The sequence below is a fragment of the Dermacentor variabilis genome, chromosome 4 (genome assembly GCF_050947875.1).
Source record: "Dermacentor variabilis isolate Ectoservices chromosome 4, ASM5094787v1, whole genome shotgun sequence".
In the NCBI taxonomy this organism is placed as follows: Eukaryota; Metazoa; Arthropoda; class Arachnida; order Ixodida; family Ixodidae; genus Dermacentor; species Dermacentor variabilis.
This window is the reverse complement of record NC_134571.1, coordinates 103,311,866-103,329,878: the sequence shown is the minus strand read 5'-3', so window position 1 is coordinate 103,329,878 and position 18,013 is coordinate 103,311,866. Positions and strand designations below refer to the sequence as shown.

General features: G+C 43.9%; 1 protein-coding gene across 2 annotated transcripts in view; it reads left to right on the top strand.

The window, feature by feature from the left end:
• LOC142577868 (solute carrier family 13 member 2-like) overlaps positions 1-17,404 on the top strand; it is a 60,860-nt gene extending 43,456 nt beyond the window's left edge. For both annotated transcript variants that reach the window (XM_075687301.1, XM_075687300.1), the window contains exons 7-14: positions 808-942; positions 5,163-5,279; positions 7,083-7,163; positions 9,596-9,703; positions 10,703-10,883; positions 12,189-12,350; positions 15,753-15,890; positions 17,184-17,404. In XM_075687301.1, the coding sequence (XP_075543416.1) occupies positions 808-942; positions 5,163-5,279; positions 7,083-7,163; positions 9,596-9,703; positions 10,703-10,883; positions 12,189-12,350; positions 15,753-15,890; positions 17,184-17,330 (1,069 nt within the window). In that variant the 3' untranslated portion in view covers positions 17,331-17,404. The remainder of the gene's footprint in view (positions 1-807; positions 943-5,162; positions 5,280-7,082; positions 7,164-9,595; positions 9,704-10,702; positions 10,884-12,188; positions 12,351-15,752; positions 15,891-17,183) is intronic.
• The last annotated feature ends 609 nt before the right edge of the window (positions 17,405-18,013 follow it).

Here is an 18,013-nt window from a genome sequence, read left to right as displayed (position 1 = left end):
TTATAACTTACAAATTTGATTTCAGTGCTTGATTATGCGCGTAGCGGCGCTTCAGCATACGCGTGCAGATCTTTTCAAGGAGAAATGTCTAGCCATTTCAAAAAAGCAAGAATTGTAAAATTTTTATTCACTGCTCGAAGATGTCCCTTACTAGTTCTAAATGTATTCAAGTTTTACGATGTACACTTTTGCTATTGTTTTTCTGTCAAAGTACGCACGTATCTACAAACTTGTATCTCATACTTTTATGTTATAGTTCAGAAATGACAAACTAGTTCGTCCACCGGCACACATCAATAAAGGCACTCATTAGCTCAATGTTTGTCATTTTATGCCAATAAAGCTTTTTTTTTTGTACTGCTAAAACAACTAGCTGTTGCATTCCTCACAAAGCTTCGAAGTGCACGGAACAGCAAGATTATCCGGAACGCTTTCCATTATCCCGGACTTACTTTTTTCTTCACCAACTAATTAATCTTTGCATTCCTAACATCCCCTCAACATTTCTAGCACTTGCGGTCATTGCGTCTAGCTTCAATTTGACAGATGTGAAAAGAAAGGCTTTACGGGAGTGTGTTTCATGCCAGTGAGCGCCTCTGCATCGTGGTGAGTAGGGATGATGCAAACATGCAGAATAGTGGATAATGTACCCTGTTTGTTCGCGTTGCGAGCAGCATAACTACTTCTTTTTACGAAGCACCGCCCATCTCTGCGTCTCCCCACCCCCCAACCCTCCCAACCCCACTTTTTTTTTAATGCCATGCTGCCTGTCTCTCGTACGACTGAAGTGAACTCTCTCCCTTGCAGACATGAGGACGAGCTGCATGTAACCCAGATGCGCAAGGTGATGCTGCTATCGGTCGCCTACGCCGCCAACATCGGCGGCACAGGATCGGTGATCGGCACGCCACCCAATCTGATCTTGCAGGCGATGTACGCTAAGTGAGTAACAAAACACTAAGCAGCCACAGACTAACATCATGGCAACAATAGAGGTTTCAGCATAAAGCCAGCGTTTTGACAGCAAACTATACTGCACTTCGTAGATAGCACCCGTTGGTATCGGCGTTGGTTACCGCTAACTGCGAGCTGTCTTTCCTGCGTGAAACGCGAAGCCAATGCAGTGCGCAGCGCCATTGAGGAGGAGGGCATTGAGCAGAGCTAACGCGCTTTCGCGTCGTTCTGTTCAAAGCGCGTTAGGTGTCTGCATCGCGTTCGGCTTTCGCGTCTTTAGAGAACGTGGCAGAGGCAGCGGAATGCAGTTTGAACGCGACAGCGTTAAGGAGCTCGTGTCGCAGAAAAGCCGGTGTCGTCGGCGTCGGCGGCGTTGGCCGTGAGTGATATTTTTTTTATCGTTGAAATGGTTTTTAAGAATTACCCGTGGCATGTAGCACAATTCTACTACGTCACCTGGATTACTCTGAGGTGGACATTATTAATGCGAAAGCATTATATGACTCATGATGCGGAAAATCTGGCGTAGCCGTCTGCATTGGTGGGACCACGGATGGCCCAAAAAGTCATCGAACCCTCGACCTTTGGTGGGAGTCTAACCTTTGGTGCTAAGTAAGGTACGGTTAATTAAAGCACACTTAATTAAGGTAGCCTTAATTGAGGCACTCGAACCCACTAAGTTGCTTGCGTTGTCAGCACCTTGTGACGAACGCCGTTGGTCACGTCACGGCGCTTCTGCTGATGGGGCAGCTCGAGTCACGTGACTTCGCCAGTGGCGCCACCGGACGTCGCCACGCGTTTGCTGGCGTGGTCGCAATAATTTCCTATTCATGAGTAAGTGCCCCTTGAATTTTCTAGCACTAGAAATGAAAAGGAATACTTTTCTAAATTTTACCTAGCTTCTAAATTAATTGTAACACGGCCCATATTGCAATTTACGAATTGTAACCGATGACTTCCAAAGTCATATTCGCTTGTAATAAATTCTATGGATGACGCCAGTTCTGAGATATGTGTTCCCAAAGTTTGGCACAAAATGCATCGTTGTTGTAATAAATGTAGAGCTTGAATGCATAAAATTGCGTTTTGTGAAACAAGTAAGAGGAGCAACAGTGCATTTTTACCGCACATTTAACTGTGCTTATCTAAAAACTGGTGCTACTGGATGTGGCCGGTGAAATCACTCGCTTCAATTGTGCTTTGCAATATGTGTGCTAAAGTAATTCGTTAAAAAGTTGATTAGCGAAATGCTCTTAGTCAATTATACCTTTGTATTTTTAGTGTAATTAGCGTATACCTCTTCTAGTAATCGAGCTCTATAAGATTTGTGCTGTATGCCACAGGATATTTTTTTTAATGTGTAAACTTTAAAATCGAACACCACGTATGATTGGAGTACTTGCTGCTGCCAAATATCAGGATATCACGTCGTGATTTGTTTCGTTGCGTATGCTGACTTACATGGCACTAACTGTATTATAGCGTGTACAGGGTTTTCAAAGTTAAATTGTCAGCTAGTTTTAGAAAACCCTGTGCCAGCTACGCACATGCTACTTTTACAGGTGTTTTATACGCTTTGGCGCACAATCTTTAAGAACAATAAGTCAGCACATACATATTTACCAAATATTTGTTACCATCCTATTTGAATATTGCGATTATGGCATATGTTTATATTGCAAACTGAACGCAACCTCTGTCAAATAACATGGAGATGTCTTCTAAAACGGTTGTCATTAAGCTTTGAATATTTGTGTATTTGCTGACTATTTGTTCGCAGAAATCACGTCCTCCAATCAGGCACGTACCCAGGATTTCTTTTCGGGAGGAGGGGCGGGTAACCCAAGGTAACTTTTCTATGTAAATGAGGAGGGGGGTACCTTTACTAGTACAAATATGAATAACGTCCACCATTCGCCGTAAGGACGCGTAAACCCACAAAATAGCAATGAAATAAGGTGTACCTGACAGATAGGCCTGCGAGATAAACCTCTCCTCTACTTGGCAAACCAAAAAACACATCAAATGGACTCGCGCAGGAAAGAAGCACAGGAAGAACACTGCCAAGTCAAGTAAGCAAGCGAAAGTGTAAAATAAGGATTTGAATTGTAGAATACAACCGAAAAAGAAAAACAGCAGCTAGCAACCAAGGCACACGGACCACGCGGGGTTGTATCCCTCCGCCAGCCAATCACACAAGCAAACCAAATTATCGCCATGCGGCCTTTTAAAAATGGCGTCGTACTTGATAGCTCCGGAGCGTTCGCAGTTCTTGAAGATTCTTTTCATCGACGGAAGCAATGAGGTGTGCAAAAGACATGGACAAAGTGTATAGAGATTCAGCATTTCACTCTTCAAAAGTCTGCGGTACAGTTCATTTAACTGCTTAGCCCATTTTACTCATGAGGCTTTACTGCGAACTGAAGTGGCAAATTGACAAATAGTTGCAGCTAAGCAACCATTTTATTACAGTTCAATAAAAAATTAGGCTTTCGCCATTCCACTATTATAGGCGAAAGAAAACGCATAAAATTACGCGCTAATAATTTTATTTTTGTGGTTACCGCCTTATTTGGGTAACAAAAAAAGTGTGAAGTACGAGTTATCTGCAGCCTCGCGGAGGAATATTGGCTGGCGGTTATGAGGACGTGGGCAGGACTTCATTGCAGACTTAAGTTGTATCCTACTATAGCAGCGTTTTTTTTAATTAGCTCTGGAAGAATTATAGAGAAATATACATTTGCAGAAAAATCACAGTTGTTTTGGATCCCCCGTTCACTGCTCTACCAAGTGCCGGAACCGGCTCGTGTTGTTATTTCGGAAGTTACGCAACGATGCGTGGCCGCCAGTCCCGTACAATCGCGTAGAGCGCAGGACGATGTGGTTCTAGACATACTGCGTCCACCACGGAAGGTTATAAAAACACCCACATAAGAACAGCAGAGAAGTAGCTACGTCAGGCAGTTGACAGAAACACACGGAATTGTTCTCCACTTCCGGTGGCGTTTTTTCTACTTCCTTTTTAAGTAAAAAGATGTTGAACCATAAATATTTTTATAAACAGCCGTTAAATTTGTTAATTTTCGCTTTTCCTTCCTATTTGGCTGTTGCCTTGGCTCTCTTCCTTAGTAATTTCTCAACGCCTTGCGACTCTTGTTCCCAGTTGCCAATTTTGCACGAAAAGCACTGTACAATTAGAGAAAAGCCAGACGAGGTAACAGGTGACAGTCACATTGCTTATGGCTTTAAGGGATATCACAGAGTTTGATGATGGACGCGGTTTCGCATTATTTTATTTTCCACCTTATGTAACCCCAATCGTGGATATGGTTCCGGGGATCTGCCAGCATCGTAGCGAGCCGCCACTCGAGGAAATAATGAAGAAGCAAAAAGAAATTTTAAACGCAATTGGCGTTTTCTCCAGCCGCAACTCGTTCCACGAGCATTTACAGACCAGCTGACTCAGAACCGGATCCCTTTCCTGGTCCCTGGGTCAGTCGGAACAAAGAAGGTTGAACTAGCGAAGCAATAGCGATGCGCGCGACCGTTGAATAGATTGTGACAACTGAACGCATCTCGAGTTAATCGCGCGGGCACCGATAAGAAAACTGCCCTTCACACCCGAAGAGATGCCGATAACTACTGCCATCCAAAAATAATGAAAAAGGCAGCAAAATGTTGACTGCTGAATAGCTGTCAAGTCTCAACGTTGATTTGGCGGCGCCTTAGGAATGTGTGAGGAGGGGTGGCGCGGGCGGGGAGGGGGGCGGGGTATGCCGCTTGATATGGGGGGGGGCGCCCCCCCCCCCCCTTCTGGGTGCCTGCCTGCCTCCAATGCTTGTCAAGCACTTGAGCAAGGAGCATTTGCGTAGCTACAATACAGCCTTTTTATTAGAATTACTGTCCGTTTGAATTTCAGGATCCGAGTACAGTGCGCAGTAGCGTATCATCGTACACAATTTCACTGCGTCACCCCGCTCAGCCAAGACAATCTGCCCATGTGTAGCATAAAAATAGGCGTGTATTTCATTCACCGACTAAGCCAAGCCCGCCGCAATAAATACCCTTAATTGATGTAATCGCATTGCCTGGTGGATTCTTCTGGTCGATATATGTGGTAGCTACAGGAGCTTTTTTTCCTTTCCCTGCGGCGACATGAATTCGAACTAAACATTGCGTTTAACTCAGTGATGCTCTCACCCACGCAGGCACTTCAAGCAAGACGACCTCACCTTCCTGGCGTGGATGATATACAACGTGCCACCAATGCTTGCCTGCACTTTCCTGGCGTGGATCTACACACAGTGGATCGTGGCCAAACTCACGTGAGCAAGCTCTGTCGAGTTCTCACCCGTGCAATCTAGGAACTCAATGAAATGCGTAAACTCATACCGTCTTTTGACAATGTCAATGAAGTCGCTAATTCCTTTGTTCTTTCTTTTTCTTTGTTTTACCGGAATCTACGCGCAACAAAAGAGCACGAACGAAAGAGCCGACATGGAAAGGCACGCACAGAGTGCCTGTTCCCTTGTGCGTGTTTTTATTTAACTGGTTTATGCAATAGTATATCTACCTTCTTAAACTTGCACAAACTAGCCAGGCAACGTGTCTTATTTTACTACTGTGTCATTTTTTTTTACCGATACGTGTTTGTCCCTTCAAATCACACGCAAGATCTCGTGCTTACTGATAGTCCGTTCTTGCTGAAATTTTGCAGATGTATCGCATTTTATGACTGGCATTGCTTAATATAGAACTTTAGTCTGTTAGTTGCACAGTTTGTGGACAAAAAGCGTAAAATTGCCTTTCTTCAAGCCTTCTGTCGTCGGCATTCCACCCCCCCCCCTTCCCCGTGATTAAATGAATATGTGTCACGAAGGCCATGCTTTGCCGAATACTACAGACGACGGAAAGGACAGATTCCCCATGTTTACATAATCACTCACTGTGAGGGTAGCAGAGGAAGGCAAATAGCATTTTTTCTTGACAAGTCAGGTAGTTAACAATTGCAAGTGTTATGTTGAGCGATCTGGGCTATAAACTACGATGTTGCTGCGAAATTTCAGGAAGAACACAGTAGCGATATGCACATATTCTTTTTTTCGGAGTGGTTACCTTACTGATTGGTGAATTTGCATAAGCAATCTATAATCGTTCTAGATACGCAAAATAATAGTGTTATGTCGTAACTACGACTTGACCGGACCGCCCTGTGATAGACGTCAGTGATGACGTCGTCAGTTTTACGACATCAATAGCGACATTTACGATATGCACACGCTCGAAGCAGGAGCGTGAGCTGTGACGTCCTAGGTCAATTTGTTCAACAACACCAAGTTCTAAGCGTTACCTGTAGCGCACGATACTTCTGACAGTTGAAGATTGCAAAAATATTGCTGTATTGCTCTACGAAAGTTACACGGCTGCCTTAAGCTTAGGCCACACATAGATTGCTCGGAGTCGCTCATGGCTTGCGTATTTAGATTTAAGTGCCTGCGCGTTAAAAAAGAAAATCAAGGTTCTTCAACTCTGGTACTCCTCATAACGCATAGCGCAGTTCAGGAACGTTAAACTACAAAATTTAATTTTTAATCAGCAAATCTGTTTTTGTTGTCACGTAATGCTATGGTCGCGAATGGCGATATAATAAAAACAAAACCATGCAACAACTCTAAGAAAATTTATAGGAACAATCAATTTGGGAGGACGCAAAGGAATAATCGAAACTAAATTATGGAGAGCTACTACGATATCTCGCAATTTTTGCCGGAGAATGGCCGTATTGCCTACAAGAACGTACGTTACAACTTTTGCACAGGCCTGTCAGCCTGATAGAATCACCGCACCCGCCATTTAGGTTAGGTTGTTGAGGCTAGGTTATATCAGATTTGGTTATGTTGGATTAGATTAGGCCGGGTTAGATTAGCTTAGGTCAGACACAATGACAAACAGTCTGCACAAATCGTTAGAGTTCTGGAGTTCTGCTTGTTTATGTCTAGCGAACAAAATAATGATCCACAAAGCTGGAAAAACGATTACCGTATTCAGCTATTTTAATTTCGCTGTCTTTATGCAAAAAAAGTAAATGTTATAATTGTGTTTTTCTCCTCAAACTTACGCTCTTTCAGACCCAAGGGCACGGAACAAGAAAGTCGCGAGAAGATCAGGCAGGAGCTCGAGCGCCGCTACAACGACCTTGGACCGCTCAAGTGAGCTGAGCGATAATTCTATCGCAGCGTTCAGTACAGGGTTCCTCGCGTATGTACATAAGGTCAACATGTCAGGCAACAGTACATTCACTCCATGAATCGGGACCTTTCTATACGCCCTACGCCAGCTTGTCGCGTTTGAACGACAAATGCGCACTGCGTTAAAGGGGTACGAACACGAATGTGAGATCTAGGAGGATTTGTACATTGCTGTTACATGGGATGCCAAAACATGGCGCACAATTATCGTGAGTGGAGTTCTGGTGAGCCAGTAGGGCAGGAAAATAGAGAAAGATTATTGCAAAACGAAAAGATTCGTCGCGACGTCCACTTGAAATTCCTGCGCTGTTTGATTCCTCGTGAAGTAGTTAATTTTTGACATGGCTTGCTTATGACTAGATCGGCCGATGGGGCATTACATTCTGAAGGATCCAAAACTCCATGGATTACCCAGGGAGTTTTTAAACTTTCCATCTACACAAAGACGGACCAAATAAACGAAAATGCTTCGCAACGTTTTGACGCCATACTGTCGTATACAGTCGAACGGCCTCAACTTGGTGCTTGGGGCCTCTGAAGTTATTCCTTATACAGGTCACGTTGTTGTAAAGTTTGTGTACCTCGCAGCTCACATTAGAACCGGTAAATAATCATTCCTTCGTTATACAGGTCATTTCGTTCTAGAGCCGTTCGTTGTATAAGCGCTCGACTGTACCGGCACTAAGGACTGGATGTGAATATCGGCGAGGGAAGCTTCCTGTTCATCTTATCCACTAGCAAGCGATATTTTTCTTCGCCAGACAAGTGCGGCTTTCTTTTTTCGTTACTACTTCGCGCAATAAATATAATTCCGCGTTGCCCTTCAGTTTCGCTCTAAGTGCTGGTGACGCATTGTATACAACTTCGGTGACAAGTGCATAATTCCCAATTGTGTTACGCTGCCACACTTTCAGCTCGCGGCTTTGAGCATAAGGTGTAAGCGCACTTATAATACTGTGGTTCAACTCGTGTTGTCGGGAGCAGAAATGTCAGCTCATGTACCAGGCGCGTGATATTCGTCCGCCAACAGCAGGCGAAATGTAAAAATGGCCGTGTGAAGTTATTCTTGTGCATGTTAAACAAGCTCAGCCGGCCATAGTGAATTCAATACAGGTAATTAACATGTATTGGCGGTGTATAGCTGTATTGTGTGGTACGAATGGCTCTACAAAATACCACTATTATCAAATCAAATCAAATAAGACGTTACAGCGTAAAGTATAAACCTGGGTAAGCGCATGAAATGCTATGAAAGCTTCGCGGGGTCTGTGCATTGTTGGCGCAACTCCGCAGCTTCGTTGATTGCACCCCCCCCCCCTTTTTTTTTTTAACAGACAGTTGCAAACCAGACAGTAAGCAAGTATGTTTTGTGTTAACAATAAATGTCTGCACTGTGTGCCATTTTAGCACATAAAAAAAGGTTTCGCGCAGGAATATAATGTTACGTTGCATGTTGCTTAGATAATTAGAGCGAGAATTCCGTACGTTAACGAATGCATTTTCTAGCACTTGTCATAATGAAAAGGATCATTACACAATGTTTGTTTGAGGACAATGAATAACTGGCTCCTAAAGCGCTCCTGAAGTATTCGGTGGCATATATTTCAGCGTTTGGCGGCCATAGTTTGGTGCCTATATATGGTACGAAATAATTAATGTTATATGTTAATGTTTTATGATGTCTTTTATGTATAATAAAAGCTCAGTGGCGCTGTTACAGATGCGCGTTACTTCAAACATAACTAAATGCCTTAAGTACTGTTATTACAGAGATTAATTATGGTTGCTTGGTGCATGTCTGCTACAGTTAATAGATTAAAGGCACAACAAAAAACTAAATTCGTTTTAAAGAATTATTTCAAAACTCTATTTTTCTTAAACTCATGGTACAAAGTTAACTAATGAAATAAAAAATGAAAACTAAACTTTCATCTGTTTTTAGACCTCCCGACAAGGCCCCGCGTCGGCAAGTCAATGTGAACACATGTATTTCACTGTTTTATTCTATTTCGGCAGCTGTGGTTCAGTAAAGGTTATCGAAACCTGTTAAAAATGAAAGGTGGCCCAGCTTTATCGATAAAAAGATTGTGTTGTATAAACTGCAAGGCGGTGTCACCCTCTGTGTTTCAATTTTGTGTTTTTCCTAGCCTACATCAGGCCTCCTTTCATTGTATGAGGGGCTTCTTCCTTTGTGTTCTTTTTTTTGCACTGTAGAAAGCTCATTTACTAATGCTGCTTCAAGCGTGCGTCATAGGCAACAACATTAATGATTACAAGAAAACGATGTCTTGCAAAATAAAAATATTTAGAATATCGGAATGGGCAGTCATCCCCCAGGTGTTGCATGCGTGATGTTCTCGCGTTCATTCGCTCCGGAACTTTTGTACCCACAGGTTCCAGGAGGCAGCCGTGCTGTTGCTCACCTGCATCCTGATATTCCTCTGGCTCACCCAGAACCCCCGAATCGTCCCCGGTTGGGCAAGCCTGTTCCCGTACGGCAAGTGAGTCGTCCAGCTTTTACGAAATCGTCTCGCTGGTCTCTCGATAGCGACCAGGGTCGATCACTAGCCATTATTATCCTTCGGTCATTTTCCTGGGATATACGCCTCTATCCTCTTTCGCGTGACGTACTGAAAGTGGAATTCTTTTTTGCACATCACTCGAAACACAAAGAAAAGATCGCGCTTGCCGCTTTTTCGTGCTTCCTCTGATTTCTAACCAAGACTGTAACTTTTTCTCAAGATCGCTCAATACAACATTTGGTGCCCTATTGCCTGCCTGGTTTCAAAAGAAAGAATAACGTGAATTCGCGTTTGTCCACGCCCTTCGTGATGTCCACAATGCACCTTCCCCCCAAGGGAATACTGGAAACCAATCTCGAAAGCCGTGTTTTGCCGTACAACAAACGATGAAAGCGACCAGGTGACGTCACAGCCTCCATGTTTTTGAGCCCACTTACGGTGAAAGTCCTACAGATAGGCCAATTTTGCATTTTTCCCCCAACACCATGCAAGTAACAGCGCCATGTGTATATTGAACGGTCTGGACAGTCTTGCTGCGAAAATGCAATCTTGGCTGCGAAAGGTGAGCAAGAACAGAGAAGTGGTAACTGTCGTCATTCTTATTGTTCGCCGGGAGAACGTATGTTTCTGCTTAACAGGCGTGGTAACTGGCGCAGCGGGCATTTTATTGAATGCGCAGCATATCTGTTGCCCTTCCTGTCAACCAACTGGATGAAGAGATAACAACAAGGTTGCAAAATAGCCCCGACGGCCAGATGGATCCGCGAAGGAACTTTTTCTGACAGGTCCGTCATGTCCGTCAGTGCTGATTTAGCCAACCTGTATGAACTGAAGGTCGCATGTCCGAAAGTGATCACTGCAGAGTAAGGCCAATGATCATTTTACAAAATTTCAACTTTAACTTCCCTTGAAACGTTTTCTCACATGACAATTTCAACAAAGCGCTACCGTATGAAACGCCCTATTTTCCTGACACAGAGACATAACGTCGTGCGTGCCGGCGGTGCTCATTACCATCTTGATGTTCGTGGTGCCCAAGGACCCACTGCGCGGGTCCAAGAGCCTAGGCCTTCTCACCTGGGAGGAGGCCAATTCCAAGGTTCACTGGGGAGTCGTGCTCATTATATGCGGTGGCATGACCCTTGCCGAGGCTTCCAAGGTAAGGGCTGCCGCCTTTGCGATGTCGATCTACCGGTAAAAGCTACGTGTGCCTCGGTTATCTAAGCCGAGAAACCCTGTATCCTACGCATCACTTCAAGCTGTAAACTATTCACTGTAGACATGCGTGATACAGCCACGGGTGGTAGTATGACTATAAAGGTCGGCACACGGATTTCCAAAGTTTAGTCCTAAAGTCACTGCCCACACCGACAGACATCCTCTTTTTTTTTTCGACCTTTAAATCAGTGCAGTAGTCGTCATCAAATGCGCCATGTTCTCGAACGGTGGGGAAAGTTAAGAGAAAAAAATGAGGCGGGCGTGAGAGCCCTTTGGTCCCGTCGCTTTTATTTCTTCCGTTAACTGTAGAAGGCATGGCACATTACATCACATGGTGAGCCAACTAGGAGATTTTTTTTATCTTTAAATAACCTCTCGGTAAACATTTCGTAATGTGTGTTACGGCTACTAATAAATAAAATGCAGAAACCTGAACAATAAGCTTGGGTCGCGTGTTGTACTTGGCGGGATTTAAAATAAGCCCTTTTTTACTGTTTCTTCGTTCAAAGAAAATATCTAGATCTTAATCTCCAAAATGTGGGTTGCAAAATACATAGATACTTCATGCAATGTTTCGAGTACATGAGGAAGACATTCTCTGGTAGGGCACTTCTAAATTATTATTTTTTATGAAGTATTGGTATTCGCAATAAATAGTGATACCTTTTCCACTCCATAGCTTTAGTTTCGCAATTACAATGGACACCCTGAGATCAGTAAAGGCTTATGTGAGGTAGGTAGGTAATGGCCTATTGGCGATTTCCGCACAACGCGTCACAGTTACTAGCACTACCCAGACGTGCTGTGAGAAAAGTGTGACTTGATGTTTACCGCTATGTCTTCAACTGAATATTTAAAAAAAAAGTTATAGTAACTACCATCGTAGTAATGGCAATGTAGAGTGGGTAGGTATGTGAGGCGATCACTATCAATCGCCTTAATATTGGACCCCTGAAGATATATGCTGGCAGCACTGTGGACGAAGGAGAAAGATACAGAAAGCGAAAAAGTTAAAGCATCGACTACGTGGGCGTACGGTTTGCTAAACCGCACGAAGAAAAGGGAAATAAAGAAAGATAAGAGCGGGAAAGCAAACGTAGGCGTTCGCAGAAACAAAAGTAGTGCAGCCTGACTTCAAGCCCCGCAGAATTTTTTTTTCGGAATCTTCAACGGACCTTCCAGCCTACGTTCGTACACGCTACTGCGATATTTCGACTATAGTTTCGTTTTCCGTCCCATGCCACAGGTGTCGGGTCTGTCCACGATCCTGGTGAGCAAGCTGCGTGGCCTGAACGTGCTGCCGAGCTACGTGGTGGTATCCATACTCTGCTTCTCCGCCTCCATGCTCACCGAATTCACCAGCAACACGGCCATCAGCGCCATCATGCTCCCCATCGTGTTCGAGATGGTAAGCTGGTGCGCGTGGTTTTTCGTTCTTACTTTTGTTCCCACCGTCGTGTGGATAACAGTCGCATCTAACCGAACAGGACTAGAGTTGCCTGCGTGCGGCCATCTTTAATTTAGCAGTTCAGCACAATAACGGGGGAGATGATTGTCGTCATGGGGCTGGTGACAAAAAACTGTCGCTCGAACTTTGTAATTCAATTGGGCAAAAGCAAATAAATATCGCTGCTCGAGGCCTAGTCAGCGAATTATTCGAATGGTCAAATCCACTCAACATGTATAGTGTATCTTGTCGACCGTAACGAATTCAATACTACCTTCGTTTCTAGCCTAAAATTTATTATGCGCCGCTTAGCGCCCGAAGCTTGAAGAATACGATAATTTCGAGTGTCCATTGCTGGATTGGCCGCTATCGGTATTCGCTGACGCTCTCTCGTATACGTATTATTCAATAAATACCACACTTCACTTGGCATACGTGAATTTCGAAAGCTGCTCCCATGATGATGAATACAGGTAGAATGTGAAATAAGACTTGTGCATCGCCAGGTATATTAAAGGTGAGAAGTCACCGCTGCCGTAGCGGGGAGTGTGTTCGAGCCCTCGAGGCGGCATGATAATTATGCAGTTCTCCATGCAGAGTGCCGTAGCTTCAGTGCGAAAGCAGAAAGTTGACGGTAGTTATTTTAAAGCGTTTGACCCTCTACGTTTCACACTGTTACTCTGAATCATCATCAGAATGGCCAAGTATGTGACTGCAGAATATTTTATGAAAAGCATTTTTTCGAGCGTTTTGATTACAATAAATCTCAACCAATTCTTGGCAAAGGGAAGCTTAACAGCACAAAAAGAATAAGTATCGTCGACGAGCTCAGCTGGTCCTTTGCCGTTTAATTGCGATAACAAATATGAGGGCCACTCGACGCGCGCTCGTGCCGCTAGCGCCTCCGTTTAGCCTGATCGGTATCAATTTCTGGAATTATTGCGTTATGTGAGTTTAAAAGGACATAATAAAGCTATCACCTACCAGCACAACAAAGCAGACAAGTATATAGTGTGTCCCAGCCAATGTCAGACAAGCTGCACAATGAAAAAAAAGAAGATTAAGAAGAAAGCAGTGTAAAATACAATTATAAGATCTGCCGCCGGTCTGTAAAACGCACCTTGCAGCGTGTTTTTTTTTATCAGCTTGCTTAATGTTAGCTATAAGACACACAGTATACAAAGGAATCTCACCATGATTGCTGATTTTAAGCAAATGCCGTGTTTCCTAGGGTGGGATGTTGAGTTATCACTGGCCCCTGTGTGCAGTCAGCGAGTGATTACGACGCCGGCTTGTGAAGGCTTCTTTTAGACGTTCACTTCACAGTCATGGGCTGCCTATGCTTGGTCTGCATGTGTGACGTGTGGGCCGTCACAAGTTTGCTAATTTTCTTGAGCCCTAACAGATTCCAGAAATAGTTATATCGAATTGAGTTAGCGCGAAATGGACGAATTCATGAAAAGAGGCTAACGTACTATTCACTGTTTTTTAGCAGTGGGTGTTTGAACATGTGTAGGTCTCCGGAAGAGTTGGCTAAGCTGTTCAGCAAAAACGAAGAAAATACAAACATGATACACTTTTAAGACCTGCGATATTTGGTTGTTAGGTCTCCGATAACCATACACTGCATATCTTACTTGTATCTCACACCGTACTTTTTAAATCTTATTTTTTTTTGTTGAACAGCATGTTTACGTTAGCTGGGACACGCGGCATATCTTCTATCAAGCATGCATATACAAGAAATATACGAGAGAAAAAGAAAAACAGTCACATATGCGCGTCATATTCAGTCGTTTAAGTATACATATTCTGCGGTCTACTGCAAAATGGAGGCCTCACTTATACCGAGATCACTGTGAACGTGATAACGTGAACACTGGGAGTGATGGGGCTAATGAAAATGGGTTTATAAAGCCAGCATACGAAGCCCTTTCGCTCGTTACGGTATGAGAAACTGCGTAGTTGTTGTTGTTCTCGTTGTTGTGAATATTATTATTATTATTATTATTATTATTATTATTATTATTATTATTATTATTATTATTATTATTATTATTATTATTATTATTATTATTTAGGAAGATATATAAAAGACTGAGTTAGCTCGCGCTCTGCAGTCTGACGTATCGTCATTCTCTGAGTGGTGCGTTAAATGGGCTCGCTCTGAATTCATCCAAAACCAGCACTTTCTCATCGTCGCGTAAAACACCTAATAACGTTTCCCCTGATTCTGTCGATAGCGCAGTGCCGACGAGGGTTGTTGAAGTAATCGATCGCGGTGTGCTTTCTTATTGCACGCCAAGCTTCTCCGTCCACCCAAAGCACGTAGCGTCTCGATGCCTGGGCTCACTCGGCTCCGTCTGCAGATTGGCGAGAGATTGCCTTCCCAATTGCCCTCCTCAAATTGTTTGCATCCCTCTGTCTCCCATTACTCGAACATACCTCAGTGGGGTGGAATGGCATGGACAATTCATGCCATTTGAATTGAGCGTGTGCAGAACAAGTTTATGAGTATATATACAAACATATAGTTTTCTGACATCATGCGCCAACAACTTTTCAAGTTGTTGGCGCGCTTCCCTACACTTCCCTACCCTACACTTCCTTCATTTAACTGCAGACGTAGTCGTACCGACGTCCTCTTTTTTCTACAAAAGGACTTATGAAATTATTGCATCTTTGAATTCTACTAGCTTCTGTATCACTGCGGGTTCTGCAGAAGACTACGAGGGAGCAAAGACTCTTCCACGTTCCTGCGTCTTTCAGCAGACGCTCGCCTCCCCGCACAGTATGCAAAATTTTTCCAAGTCTTTTTTGTCGATCTTGATATTTTTTTCAGAATGCGCTTTCTTCTTTCTGTTCCGAGCTCCGCACTTTTTTGGGAGAGGGTGCCTTCTATCTCGCCGCGCTCCTCTCCTGACTTCTGATAGTTGTTTCTCCTTCCGTGCATGTTCTCCGTCTCTCAATTGTTTGTTATTGCAGAACTCTTGTTCATTATGCAACTGTTTATCGCGTTATCCCGTTATTTACTTTGTCTCATTTCATTATATTTATTTATCGCATAACTTTTAGTCGTAGTTTTACCATTTTACATTTCTGCTGTTTTTCTGGGAACCAGCACCGAGACCTCAGTGTTGTTCATGGGCACTATAAAAGTGATTGATTGATTGATTGATTGATTGATTGATTGATTGATTGATTGATTGATTGATTGATTGATTGATTGATTGATTGATTGATTGATTGATTGATTGATTGATTGATTGATTGATTGATTGATTGATTGATTGATTGATTGATTCACTGACATCATGCAACACGTGTGCCCTCACCGACCCGTGGCCTCTTGACTGTGTCCAGGCCGTGGCGCTCGAAGTACACCCGCTGTACTTCGCCATACCGGTGACCATCGCCTGCTCGTTCTCATTCATGCTTCCGGCGGCAACGCCGCCAAACGCCATCGTTTTCGAGATGGGGAACTTCAAGGTGACCGACATGGTGCGTATAGCTCGATTTACGGGGACCATACTCACACAAAGCCTCCTGCCCTATAAAACATTTTATAACAGCAATTCCCAGATAATCCCAGTGCTGGACCTAATTTTGACGAAGGCCACTGTCCAATGGCAAAAACCACTTTGTATATTCGGCTCCATATTTCTTTTGTCTCAGCCCGCTCACGTTTTATGTTCTTGGACGTCAAGTGCGCAGTCGTGATGAGCGTTTTCACCAGCGTTGAATCTGTGAGCCTACGTGGAAACGTGGCTACTGAGAAGCCTACCGACTTGTCGTACTGAGCCTTAACGAAATAATATAATTATGTATTGAGGGAGCTTAAATGCATTTGTGATAACACAACCGCAACATCAGCTGTGATCAAAAAAAGAAATATTGGTGTTGTTGCAGTTGTTGCTCTGCGCGCAACTAATTGTCAGACGTCCCTTGTCTAGAGGCCCGACAGACGTCCGTGAACTGTTCATTCTCCTGTGAAACTCGCTTGTTTTTAATAAGAACGCAAGCGACAGTCAAGGCAGCGGTCGTGGTACAGCCGCATTGTTTACTTCATTGAGTAATAATTGTGCGCTAAATGGTACCGACCCTGCCATGAGCCATACCATTTCTATTTAAGTACGTTATCTTTTTTGCCAACCAATTTCTGCCATGAAGCTCTGGTACAGCGCGTATAGTTAGTGGCCGAGTGTAATGAAGTGGAAGTGCAAACTCGGTAAGACGGAACAAGGGAAAAGAAAAAAAGGACGTGAGGGATAACAGGAAGCGGCTCGCATGGTCTGGCGTTCGGCATCTTTCCGTTACAGCGCAATCATATGCGTTCCACTGACCATACTTTGAGTGAACATCTATATCTAAGGCTCAGGCTATGATTCAAGCTCATGATTCACCCAAGGACTATACAAACCAGCGTTAATTAACAAGAATACATTGATTTGGGCATGTTGGTTCATTTTGGCAGTGTCCTTAAAACAGCACTAAGGATGCATCCGTCCTGTCGTTTTGATTACTTTTCGTCCCCGTCCATAGCGCTATTTTGGGAACGCTGACCGTGTTAATTAATAGCGCCCGTCCAACACGTAGCGTTCTGAAAACTCGATCAATACCAACCACTATGAAGGGTTAGTCAGAGAGATTTGAATAATAATTAGTTCATACTAAGCTTGATATTTAAGGCTCCGCATTATTCTGCATGTAAAGTGCTTGAAGCGGTGGAAGACGGCGCCTGTATTCGACGGCTCCGAATTACGCGTACGTGTCTGCATTCGCTCGTGTTCGCAGGCGTCTCCGGGCTTCCTCATGAACATGGTGTGCGTCACCGTGGAGCTCGTCTGCATCCACACTCTGGGGCCGCTCGTATTCGGCGTGCAGAATTTCCCGGCGTGGGCGGCGCACAACGCAACCGAGACGCCGGCGCCGTCCAGTTGAGCGGCGCCCTCATTAAACGACTACGCGCAATTACTTGCGTGGTCACACGTGATATCGCCACCAATATCGTTAACTGTCCCTCCTGATTTGAACTTCGTGACGCCTGGCTGCGGTTTTCTTTTTTTCTTCTTCTTTTTTTTTTTCATTGGTTAAACATGCAGCGTGAAGCGTACTTAATGTCACGAACTCGGATGGCAACGGACGCCAGCGAGGCCCGCACGCGATAAAAAGTGAAAGATTACGAAATTAATGCAGCGCACCCTTAGGGTCGTCGTCTTGTACTATAGCCAACACGCTTGCCCTCAAGGCTGTGCAAGCTTGACAGCTAACTCAAGATATATGCACTTGCGATGAGAGAAGCCGTATAGTTGAAAACTTGATTATGACCACTTGATACGCACCAAAATATTCGATGCGAATGTTTGACAAAGGTGACTAGTAAAGATTGTCATTTGTTTTCATGTCGTCTGTAGCAGCTATCACGTTTACTTGCCGCAAAAAGTCGTTAAACAAGAAAACTGGATATCTCGCCATCAACGATTGTCATTTATGGGTAAGATATTAGTATTGTCGCTATGCCGAGACAACCCGTGTGCAAAGCACTAGGAAAAAGGAGAATCAATCAATCAATCAATCAAATCAAAGGGAGTAAAGGGGGGAAGCTGTAAAGCGTGCTGCTTGAC